This window comes from Loxodonta africana, chromosome 4 (genome assembly GCF_030014295.1).
Source record: "Loxodonta africana isolate mLoxAfr1 chromosome 4, mLoxAfr1.hap2, whole genome shotgun sequence".
Taxonomy (NCBI): domain Eukaryota; kingdom Metazoa; phylum Chordata; class Mammalia; order Proboscidea; family Elephantidae; genus Loxodonta; species Loxodonta africana.
Window position 1 is genome coordinate 80,625,932 of NC_087345.1, and position 11,554 is coordinate 80,637,485.

Genomic DNA, 11,554 nt, shown 5'->3' on the forward strand with positions numbered 1-11,554 from the left:
GCCCGCGAAAGTTGGTAAACGGGAGTCCTGGAGGTCCCAGCCCAGGCAGCGTCAATGGAAGGAGGGGACGGTGTTCGAGGTAGCGTCTGAAGTCTCCTATGGTTGGGACCAGACCGAGGTTCTCACTCTCGTGTTGAGAACGCAGTGATGATTGCTGGCCTTGTGGGATTTAGAGAGTGGAATAAAACCATCCACGGGCACTGGGAAGAGGCGCGGTGAGAAGGTGATTCGTTTGATCAGAGAACTGAGGGTCACGTCATTTCCCACCCATTCCCTACTGTTTGGGGGGAAGATTGTCCCCAAGCACACCCTCGTGATGTTTTTCTTAACAGTCCTCTTTAGGGTTTTTAAGAATTCTTGACTGTAAATTGGGCAGGCGAATGGATACCAGTCAATTCAGGCCTTCTTTTTATTCCCTTCCTTCAGAAATGCCCGGCGAAGCCACAGAAACCGTCCCTGCTACAGAGCAGGAGTTGCCACAACCTCAGGCTGAGACAGGTAGGTTTCCCTAGCCCTCTTACGTATTGACCTTAAGACTGTTTGATGGGTAAAGTGACAAAGAAGGAATATAGTTCTCTCTTCGGAAAGTTAACGATGGGGTTTGTAGCTTTACCAGGAAGGGGAGACCATGAAATTAACTGCTATCCTGGAGGAATGAACTGAAAATAGTATCTTTTGGGTTTGAGGGTATTAAAAGCGACCCAGCCTGCTCTGTGGTTTATACCAACTGTCTCAAAAGGAGCTGTGCTGTGAGACACCCACCCCCGCCACACACATACACCTCACATAGAAAAACTGAGCAGGGAAGGGTCTCAGTGATTCTTACCAACTGGAACTAGATGACAAACAGGCCAAGGAGACCTGAGCTTTTGTGAAGTTCCAGCCAGCAAGTTGCATCAAGGTTTTAGATAGCAGAGCTTGGCATTGTGCCTTCATCAGATGCCTGGCTGAGTTGAGTACTATTGGTAAATGTGTTCTACTGGGCCTCTTAGGTCAGTTAACTTATTCTATGGGTTGGTACTGAGAGATTTCTAGTGTGTTGGAATAGTGCTTGCCCCAACAGCTTGTCTGGAACCCAGGATCGAAGTAAAGCCTTCCTTTGGCTGCTTTGGAAATGCTGGCGGCATAGTGGTTATAAGTGCTATGGCTGCTAACCAAAGGGTCGGCAGTTCGAATCCACCAGGTGTTCCTTGGAAACTATGGGGCAGTTCTGCTCTGTTCTGTAGGGTCGCTATGAGTCGGAATCGACTCAACCGGGACTGGGTTTGGTTTTTTGGTTTGGTTTGGCTGCTTTTCAACCTTGAAATTAATGGGTGTACTGTATAAGTGTGAAGGCAAGTGTTGAATTCTGGTGAAAACATCTTTATAGAAAACTTCAGAGCAGGTAGTGAAAAAAAATTTAAGGGATGGTCTCCTTGCTGAGCTAGTTGTGCAGAGGTAAACTAAGGGAATCTAACCACCTAACCTCTATTCTCTTATCTTTTCAATGATAAGTTTGGTTTTTTGTTTGTTTGTTTTTTAACCTTTCACATTCTGTCCCTTTTTTGGAGCTAAAATAGAGTTGTTTGTAGTTGAAAGCATTAAGGTCCTCCCTCCCCACCTGTCTGATTTTAGCAGCTGAAAGGATTAATGCAGCTGTTAAAAAGAAGGAGGCCCTAAGCTGGGGACTGAACTATATGTAGTCCCTGAATGACAAGGGACTAAAGGGATAAAATAAGGACTGATCTCTAAATATCCCATAATTTCAATGCTAAACAAAACCTTAGAGATCTGTGTCATTGAACAATTTAATTTTTTAAAGAGGGAGGATGGAATTTAGAATAACTCGGTTCCAAGCTTCAAGACAAATGCTATTTATTCCTGCAGCAATTCTTAGTGTTGTTAAACTTACTCCTGAATAAGTGGGTTTATAACATTAAAGGGAGCAGTGGTAGTAAACTAGTCAGGATTTTGTCTATAAATACAATTAGTCTATCAGAATGAATGAGAAAACTAGCTCAGGGAATTGTTTATGATGTCAAAGCAAGCAGTTTGAGTTTTATCCCAACTCGAGGTCCAATCAGAAGAAAATACATTCTGTGTCTTCAATTCTGATTAACCTGTATAAAAGGTTTTCACTGTAATCATAAGACATTGACCGTACAAACTCTCCAGGAAAAACTGGTTGAGCCACATATCTTTTTTATAGTAGGATACTGTAAGAACTTCAGGGTTACTGGCTGAGTAAGTTATGGATTTGGATGCTATAAGGGTTTTTGGATTTTGTTTGTTTTTGTTTTTTTGTGATTTGACACTGTCCTAGGGATTGGTCTAATCCTGTGTTATCTCCTGAATGACAGGCAGGCTGTTTTTTCCATCTTTCAGAAAACCTTTTATTTAACTTTACTGTAGTATTAGGTATTAGTCTATTTTGGCATAATGAAATATTTATGCATATTAAGGGGTGAGGATCTCACTGATTCACTTCCAAAATAGAACCATAGTCCAGTTTGACAAGTTGGGTTGCAGTTTCACAGTACAGTCCTTACCTTTGTGACTAAGCTCTCTCTCTGGAGGTCTAATTCATATTGGGTTGATGTGCCAAGAGCTAACATTACCGAGAAAGGTCCGTAGGAATTATGGAGTCTAACCCATTTGTGGGTTTTGGTGAGCAAACTGAGGCATAGGGAGGCTGAGTGACTAAAATATTTAATGCTTGGTACTAAATTCTAAAGAGTTTCAACTTCCGGAAAAACTGACCTAGTGGAAGCCTAAGAGTATAAAGACCTGTTTTTTTCTCATTCAGCTCTGATTTCCCATCATTATCACCACTCACTACCCTTTTTGTTTCCGTTTTCAGTATCTGTTTCAGTTAGTTCATGATCTTTGGGTGGACAGGATAGCACAGCTGTTCTTTTAGTGGTAATTTTATTGCCTGTGAGAAAGATTTAATGAATGAGGTTTATTGAGGAGCAAAGGAGAAGGCAGAGCTGAGAAAGGGTAGAAACACGTTATTCCCACCCCACTCCTGGGCCTGCGCTTTCATTTAGAGGCTAACGGGCTCCTTTTAGACTATTCTCCCCACCCTGAAATAGTTGGCTTATTTTGGTAGAACTTGGGAAGTGAGGGAGATGAGGAGAGGGATATACCCTCGCTTGACCCTTGAAGTAGTCTGGGGAAGATTGTCTAATCCTGTGTGGTTACTTTCATACTTAGATTTAAAACTTTAGTGTCTCCTGTGAGGCATGTTGTACCGTATTGGGGCTGCATAACTCACCTTTGTTTTTTCATTCCCTTTCCTTCTTTATCCCTTTTTGCTTTTCTCCTCCAGCTGTGCATCCTGTGTCTTCATCCTTGAGTGTCACTGCTGCCTTGGAGCAGCCTAGACCTACCCTTCCCCCTCCTGACTCTCTGGCCCCCCACCAGTTCCCTCTAGCAACCACTAACCAGCCTTCCCTGTTCCCTTCTCCCTCTAATGTTGCCTCAACCCCTATTGAAGCTCCTTTTCCTCAGTCATCCTCTGGGATAGCTGTGCCTTTGGGAGCTTCCCCTTTCCCCTCTGGTACCCCAGCTTTCCTACCAGACTTAATAGGGCCTCCCATATCCCCAGCTGCCTTAGCTCTGGCCTCTCCAATGATAGCTCCAGCTCTGAAAGGTGCCCATTCCTCCTCAGCTCCCTTGGCTCTTGTGGCCTTGGCTCCCCCTGCAGTTCAGAAGAGCTCTCCTCTCCCACCTAACCCTCTGATTTCACCCCCAGTTGCTGTAGTTGAGTCAGTGTCAGTGACATCTCTATCAACTCCCATTGCTCCCTCAAGCCCAAAGACTGCTTCTGTTCGTGTTCCCTCCCAGGTAGTCCCTAACCCAAAAAGTACCTCCAGCCCTCCAGGTATAGTCAATGCCAGTTCATCGCACCTTGTAAGTCCCGTGGCCTCTCATCAATCTGGATTAGCTTCCTGTCCTGAGATGCCACCCATCACTCCCCTAGCCATCACTTCCCCTCCGGTCAAAGGCATCCCTATTCCCTCAGCTCTGACTTCTCCACAAAACTTGGTAACCCTAAAGGAGTCCATTGGTCCTCCTGCTGCCTTATCTCTTTCAACCCAGTCTGTTCCTGTGGCAACTTCTCAGAAGGCTGTGGCTCCCAGTGACCCAGTTTTCCTCACTTCTCTGGGCTCTCCTCTTGCACCTTTACATCAGAGTTCTTTTGGTTCTTCTGTCCAACTTTCAGGTCAAACAGACCAAAATACTCTGTCAAATCCTACTATTCTGGATAGCATTCCTGTAGGTTGCTCTTCTATGGGGGTGTCTTATCCTTCTGAAAGATCTGTAATGCCTCCCCTTCATTCCATGAATGAGGTGGTTCCTGCTGCTGGGACTCCAACTTCCCCTCTGCCTCTGAGTGTTGACAAAGGCCTTTCTGGCTCCCTATTATCTCCTACAGCCTCTCGCATTCTCCAAGGTTCTCCCGATGCTGCTTATCATCAGCCTTTGGTGGCCCAGTTTCCTGTTGCTTCTCCAGGGAGTCCAGGCTTAAAAGAGGCTCCTGTTTCTTCTGTTGGTGTCACCCCACTTGTGATGACTAACCCTTCTACAATTTCTGTAGTATCTACTGCTTTTGAGGTAACTACTTGTATGTCTCCTCCAATTTCGTCAGGTTCCATGAGCAGTAAGGACCCAGTTTCCTATACTGCATCGGTTATGGGACCCGTAACTCCCGAAGAGCTTCCTACTTCTCAAGTAAAAACCGCTCTGGGGATACCAGTTTCTCATTCTTTTCCTCTGCCAGCCCCTGAAGACCCCAAAAATCTCCCTCCTTCAGCATTGGAAAAGCTTCCAACCCAAAAAGATTTCCAAACTGTACTTACCTCGCCTATAGAAGCTCCAATTTCTCCAGCCCACGCAGGAGTTCCTACCAAGAAAGATTCTACTCCATTGGCATTGTCAGTCTCTACAGATTCTCCTCCCCAAAGTACATCATCTTCTCTGGAGATGTCTCTTTCTTCTGAAGCCACCTTAGCAAAGAAAAGCCTTGTAGAGCCTCTTCCTGTAGTTAAGCCAGACAGTGCTGCTGCCTCTCCTCTGGGTGTTCTTCACTCCCCAACCTCTGTAATCAAGACAAATCCCTGTGGAAGCCCAGACCCTACTAGTCTGCTCCTCAAAAGTTCTCCCACTGTCCCAACAGTAGCTCCCACAGGCATCTCAAACAAAAAGAATCCTGCGACCCCTGCTGGTGTGGCTCTTGTAACTGTCAAAGGTACCTCTATTCCTACAACTACAGCTTGCCCTTTTCTAGAAGGAGCTGTCTCTGTAGTTCCTAAAGGCCACCTGGCTAAGAATGGTACTTCTACTGTTACTACTTTACCTTTGGTTCCTTCAGCCTCTGAAAGTTGCCCTGTGACTCCAGCTCTGACTTCATCCCCTCAGAATGTTTCTGCTTTTCCAGCTACCTTGGCACTGGCCCCTGATGTTACCAAGTCTGTGCCTTTTCCCTCTCTTCCCCCAGCTGGGACTCCTCCAGATGCAAAGGAAGTTGATGGTATTTCTCATACCCCAGCATTGGCACCAGCAGTTTTCTCTCCTGAAGTGTCCCCAAATGAGAAAGATTCTGGTGTTTCTGTTACTACATCTTCAAAGGGAACCCTGACTTACTTAACTGATTCACCATCTCTTTTAAGCACGAGTGTGTCTCCTCAGACTAAAAGACCTCCATCCAAGAAGGGTTCAGCTACTTCCCCTGCTACCTTGACTCTTGCTCCTTCTGTTCCTAAAAATGAAATTGTTATTCCTGGTTCTCCAGTTGGAAATCTTTCATCCCCTGGTTCTCCACTTGAAGCTTCCCTTCCTCCAGATGCCAGTCTTTCTTTTCAAGGCCCTAATGGCTCACCACCCAGGAAGCATTCTCCTACTCCATCCACTAAAGGGACTTCCACTTCCCCACCTGTCACTCCTCCTTCCTCCAGAGAGGCTCCTGCTATCCCTTCCCCCAAAGATGCCCACAATTCCCCAGGTATGACTCCTCCCTCTGCCAAAGGGTCCCCAGGAACCCCATCCCCCAAAAAGAGCCCCACTTTCTCACCTGTGACTCCTCCCTCTCCCAAAGAGGCCCCCATCCCCCCACCTGTGACTCTTCCCTCTTCCAAAAGGGCCCCAGTAGCACCATCCTCCAAAGGGGACCCTGCTACCTTATCTATAATGACTCCTTCCAAAGGAGCTCCGGCAGCACCATCTACCATAGGTGCCCCAATTCCCCCACCTGTGACGACGACTCCTTCCAAAGGGGGCCCAGCAACCCCGTCCCCCAAGGATGCCCTCACCCCCCTACCTGTGACTCATCCTTCCAAAGAGGCCCCCAATCCCTCACCTGTGACTCCTCCCTCTTCCAAAGGGGTCCCAGCAGCACCATCCACCAAAGGGACGCCCACTCCCTTGCCTGTGACTCCTCCCTCTTCCAGAGGGGTCCCAGCAGCACCATCCGCCAAGGGAGTCCCCACTCCCTCACCTGTGATTCCTTCCAAAGGGGCCAACCCTCCCCCACCTATGACTACTCCTCGCAAAGGGCCCCCAGCAGCAGCACCATCCATCAATGGGGCTCCAACAACACCATCCACCAAGGGAGTCCCTGCTCCCCCACCTGTGATTCCTCCCTCTTCCAAAGAGGCCCCAGCAGGACCGTCCACCAAAGGGACCCCCACTGCCCTACCTGTGACTCCTCCTCCTTCCAGAGGGGCCCCAGAAACACAGTCCACCAAAGATATCCCCACTTCCCCAGCTATGACTCCTCCTTCCAAAGAAACCCCAGCAACGGCATCCCCCAAAAGTTCCCCTACTTCCCCAGCTTTAGTCATCTGTCCCTCAGAGGCCACTACCCCTCAGGCATCTAAAGGACTCCCAACAAAGAAAGGCCCTACAGTTCTCAAAGAAGTACATGTTGCCCCATCTCCGGAGAGTGCATCAGTTATCATGGCTCCCACTCAGAAAGGTCCATCAGCCAAGAAGGCTTCTGCTCCTTCACCTTTGGTATGCCCGGATCCCTCAGCTAAACATGGTACTGAAGGACCGCTTCATACAGTGGCTCCAGCCCCACTACTGACAGTTTCCACTCAGAAAGGCTCTTCTCCAAAGATTTCCAAAACCCTCCCTATTTCTCCAGCGAAGGGCAAAGATTCTGTTCATGCCTCAAAGATTCCCTTGGCCCCTCCTCCTGAGTCTAAGACATCTGCCACTCTAGGAACAGCTGCCTCTGAGAAGGTCCTTCCTAAAACTGGACCAGCATCTCTCTCTACAGCACCCACCCCATCAGTCTCTCTGCCTGTTGCTCCCTCCCCAGTTCCGCCTCTACTTCCTAAACAGCAATTTCTGCCGTCCTCACCTGGGCTGGTGCTGGAGTCACCCTGTAAGCCCCCAGCCCCTGCTGATGAGGATGAGCTGCCGCCTCTGATTCCCCCGGAACCAATCTCGGGGGGAGTGCCTTTCCAGCCGGTCCTCGTCAACATGCCCATCCCCAAATCTGCCGGGATCTCTGCCCCAACCCCCTCTGCCAAGCAGCCCATTCTGAAGAACAACAAGGGTATTGGCCTTGGTTTGCTGTGTGCATGGTGTGTTGCCCACACCCCTCTCAGGGGCTACCCACCAATACTAACCCTAGGGTGCGCTGCTTTCTCCAGTGTATATACATAGAACATAGAATGATAGTTTTAAATGCGAAAGCTTTAGGAATATGAAACAAAATCTTGGTTTTCATAACCTCAGATAGTCTGTTGTGTATCATTGTCACCAGACAAAATCCTGAGCCTGCACCTTTTTTACCTAAATAATCTCTGGTTTTGAAAACCAAGACCCACTAGACTTTTAATTTACTCTAATTTCTACCACATCACTAACCTTGTCCCTGGGCCTGGGATTTGCTAAATTATTGGGGAATCTGAACCTGCTTGAATTTCTTTCATTTCTAGACTTAGTAATGAACAGTTGCCCAGGGACTCCCTTTTCTTAAAAACGTACAGACGTGTTTTTCCTAGCCTGAGAATGGTGCAGGAGTATGCTTCCCCGACCCCCGCCCCTCCCCAGTAGTCTTTGTTGATGTTTGGTCTTTCAATTGAGGGAAACTTAAAATATCTGAATTTTGTCTGGGAGAAATGGGGGAGGTTACAGGACAATATCTAGCGGATATGGGTGACAATTAGAGCTGTAGATTGACATCATTAAGAATCTCCAGGCTGTATTGATTAGATCAGATTGCCAGGGTGAATGAAAATAAGGCTGAATGTGTGTACACAACTGTTTCTGACTTGCCTCCACAGTGTATTTTTCTCACAGATGTATCTTGGAAATACCTTACTTATCAGAGTTCTTCTGGGATGGTTGGGCTATTGGGTAAAATCTGGAGTTACGTGGATCATTGTTGTTCGCTTGTGTCAAGAAGTGAAGACCCTGAGGGAAAGGAAGCAGTTGTCATATATAAACTGCTTAGTTGTATCTAGTGATTACCACTCATTTCGGGGCTGGGTCTTTAATGGATGTGTACACACTCCTTTCCAACTCGGTTGGCTAAGTTGGTGGCTCTTGAACTGGCTTCACACAAGTGAGTTGGTTTACATTAAATTTTGTGAGGTCTAGAATAAGTCAGTGACCTCTAGTCCAGGCATAGTAAGGTGCCTCCCCCTGCAGTTTCTACTATTAAATGGTGAAAGATGTTTGTCGTCTTAGGGTCTGGAACAGAATCTGATAGTGATGAATCAGTACCAGAGCTCGAGGAACAGGATTCCACACAGGCAACCACACAGCAAGCCCAGGTGGGTGTTCTCTTACTAATTGGTTAAGCACTGCAGTCGAGGAATCATTGAAGAACCAGCGTTGATCAGAGAAGCCAAGTTGTGTATTTGGAACTGTGAACCTTAATAAAGAGAAAACCACATGGGGATTGTGGTATCCAGGTCTTAGTTTCCTGTTACTCACAGCTGCTTTATCTCCTCAGCTGGCAGCAGCAGCTGAAATCGATGAAGAACCAGTCAGTAAAGCAAAACAGAGTCGGAGTGAAAAGAAGGCACGGAAGGTAAGATTTTAAGTTCTAAAGAAGGATTAAAGGCTTTGGAGAAGCAATTTTTAAGAGAGTGAAACACCTGCAGTGGAATTCCCGGTACTGGTAGAGTTGTGATTACAGTAACAGAAGTTACTATCGTGGAGATCCCAAGGGTCCTGGAAAACCAGTTCTCTATTCTTATATAAACTGTTCTTAGCCCAGGAAAAGACGCTGCTTTGGATTTGGTGGTACTATGTTCGTTGCTTCCTGAAGCTGCTACTAAAGAAGTTGAAAACCTGCTATTTTCTCTCTTCAGGCTATGTCCAAACTGGGTCTCCGACAAGTCACAGGGGTTACTAGAGTCACTATCCGGAAATCTAAGAATATCCTCTTTGTCATCACAAAGCCAGACGTCTATAAGAGCCCAGCATCAGATACCTACATAGTTTTTGGGGAAGCCAAGGTAAGTAAGGTTTTCTTGGGAGTTCTTCTAGACCAAAGTTTCTCAACTTTGGCACTACTGACATTCTGCGCCAATAGTTTTTCACCCCAGTAGAGAATTGCTGCAGACCTAAGTTACTTACCTTTCTACGTGATGTATAATGAGTGGGGACAAGCATTTCTAACTGTACAGTAGGTTCCTTGAAGTGAGTTGAGAGTGAGACTTTGGAAAAGATGTATATGGTTTGTTTTCATTTACCACAGACTTGTTTCATGTGAATCTGTATTCTGTGTCCCGTAGATTGAAGACTTGTCTCAACAAGCACAGCTAGCAGCTGCAGAGAAATTCAAAGTTCAAGGTGAAGCTGTCTCAAACATTCAAGAAAACACACAAACTCCAACTGTACAAGAGGAGAGTGAAGAGGAAGAGGTATATCAGGAAATGTTTTATACTTTTAATTCTTTCCATATAGCAACATGGAAGGATTCATGTATTGTTTTAGGTTCTCAAACCCCACTGATTTAAGTGGTTTTGAGTTATAGTGAGAACAAGATTCAAGAGGCTCCTGACGCCAAAGAACTACTGAGGTTATTCTTGCCACTTAGTTTGCTGAGGTTTTTTTCCCCCCCCCCCCCTCCTTTCTTAGGTTGATGAAACAGGTGTGGAAGTTAAGGATATAGAATTGGTCATGTCACAAGCAAATGTGTCAAGAGCAAAGGCAGTCCGAGCCCTGAAGAACAACAGTAATGATATTGTAAATGCTATTATGGTAAGCATCTAGGCTTTTAGTCCTTGATTCCCTCTGCCCTGACCAATTCTCAGTGGCTTTTAAGACTCTGATACATTGTTGAATTGAATCCTGATTAGCCCTTATGGTAGCATCTTAAACATGAGTAATGTCTTTGAGATAAAAGGATACTAGACCCTTTATTTTTTCTGCTTAGCATCAGCCAATTACAAAGTCTCGTTCTAAAGCCTGTGGTATAGTGGTTAAGAACTTGGCTACTACCCAAAAGGGTCAGCAGTCTGAATCCACCAGTCACTCCTTGGAACCCTGTGGGGGCAGTTCTGCTCTGTCCTGTAGGGTAGCAACGAGTCAGAATTGACTCGATGGCAGCAACAGGTTTATTCTGAAACCTATTCTAAGTTGCCTCAGGTTTTGATGACCTGAAATCTCTCAATTTGCCTCTGATTATCTTTTTTCTCTTACAGGAATTAACAATGTAACCATCTGAAAACAAGGATTTTTTTTGGTGTTTCAAAAGAGTAACTGCAGTTTGGTTTGAAATTTGTACTGTTTCTATCATTAATAAAGTTATGGCTTCTTGTTGGATGAACTCAGTGGGTGCTTGGTCTCTTCCCCCCAAAGAACATGAAGGCTCTAGAGATGAGAACACACATTTGTTACCCTTAAGACCTCAGCTTCCATCGAAAAGCTTTATTGCCCAGATCCTCCTTAAAACCTCAGCCTTTTCATCTCTTTTAAGAAGTTATTGTTCTAAGCAGTCTGTTAGGGAATTGTCTTCAGAGACTACAACTTTACTGTAAAGTTACTGATTTACACTTTCTGCCCCAAATGTTAACCCTTAGCAAAACCTGATTCCTTTTTATCTAATAATCAGCCCCTCTACATCCTTTCTGGATTCATATTGGGGCTCATCTGTTGTCTGAGAAGCAGTTCACATTGATCGCATCTTGACACATGAGGACTTGGTACAGTGTTGTCGGCTATAGAGTGGATGTGTAGGCAAAGACTGCACTTTATAGGAGATGAAGAGCTACTTTCGGAAGGAGAGAATTTTAACTCCAGTATGCAGTGCAGATGCCCTGCTCTTGACCATGCACTGTGCAGACACTGCAGAGTATGAAACCATCGGGAAATGATCCTAGTCAGGAAAAACTTGTTGAATGATGACTATCTGGCAAGCATAGTAAAGACTGTGAAATAAATGATCCTTGCCCTCAACACGTTTGTTTTGCTTTTTAATCTACAAGAAGAGTAAAGTTTCAGAATTTGAGTTGTCAAAGAGTGTTTTTCAAGAAAGAAAGGATGTAAAAGGGGTAAAATGGCATAATGTGGAAGGCTTGAGAACTAAGCTGAGTTCAGAGTTTTA

The 11,554-nt window shown here is 45.7% G+C and overlaps 1 protein-coding gene across 2 annotated transcripts in view; it reads left to right on the plus strand.

The window, feature by feature from the left end:
* Positions 1-10,777, plus strand: part of NACA (nascent polypeptide associated complex subunit alpha) — an 11,287-nt gene extending 510 nt beyond the window's left edge. Inside the window, exons 2-12 of one of the 2 annotated variants that reach the window (XM_064284049.1) lie at positions 427-498; positions 3,311-5,062; positions 5,191-5,209; positions 7,049-7,071; positions 7,208-7,546; positions 8,686-8,771; positions 8,954-9,031; positions 9,315-9,461; positions 9,741-9,869; positions 10,087-10,209; positions 10,653-10,777. In XM_064284049.1, coding sequence (XP_064140119.1) covers positions 429-498; positions 3,311-5,062; positions 5,191-5,209; positions 7,049-7,071; positions 7,208-7,546; positions 8,686-8,771; positions 8,954-9,031; positions 9,315-9,461; positions 9,741-9,869; positions 10,087-10,209; positions 10,653-10,667 — 2,781 coding nt within the window. In that variant the 5' untranslated portion in view covers positions 427-428 and the 3' untranslated portion in view covers positions 10,668-10,777. The remainder of the gene's footprint in view (positions 1-426; positions 499-3,310; positions 5,063-5,190; positions 5,210-7,048; positions 7,072-7,207; positions 7,547-8,685; positions 8,772-8,953; positions 9,032-9,314; positions 9,462-9,740; positions 9,870-10,086; positions 10,210-10,652) is intronic. The other variant, XM_003405136.4, reaches the window with a different exon arrangement.
* Positions 10,778-11,554: the final 777 nt, after the last annotated feature.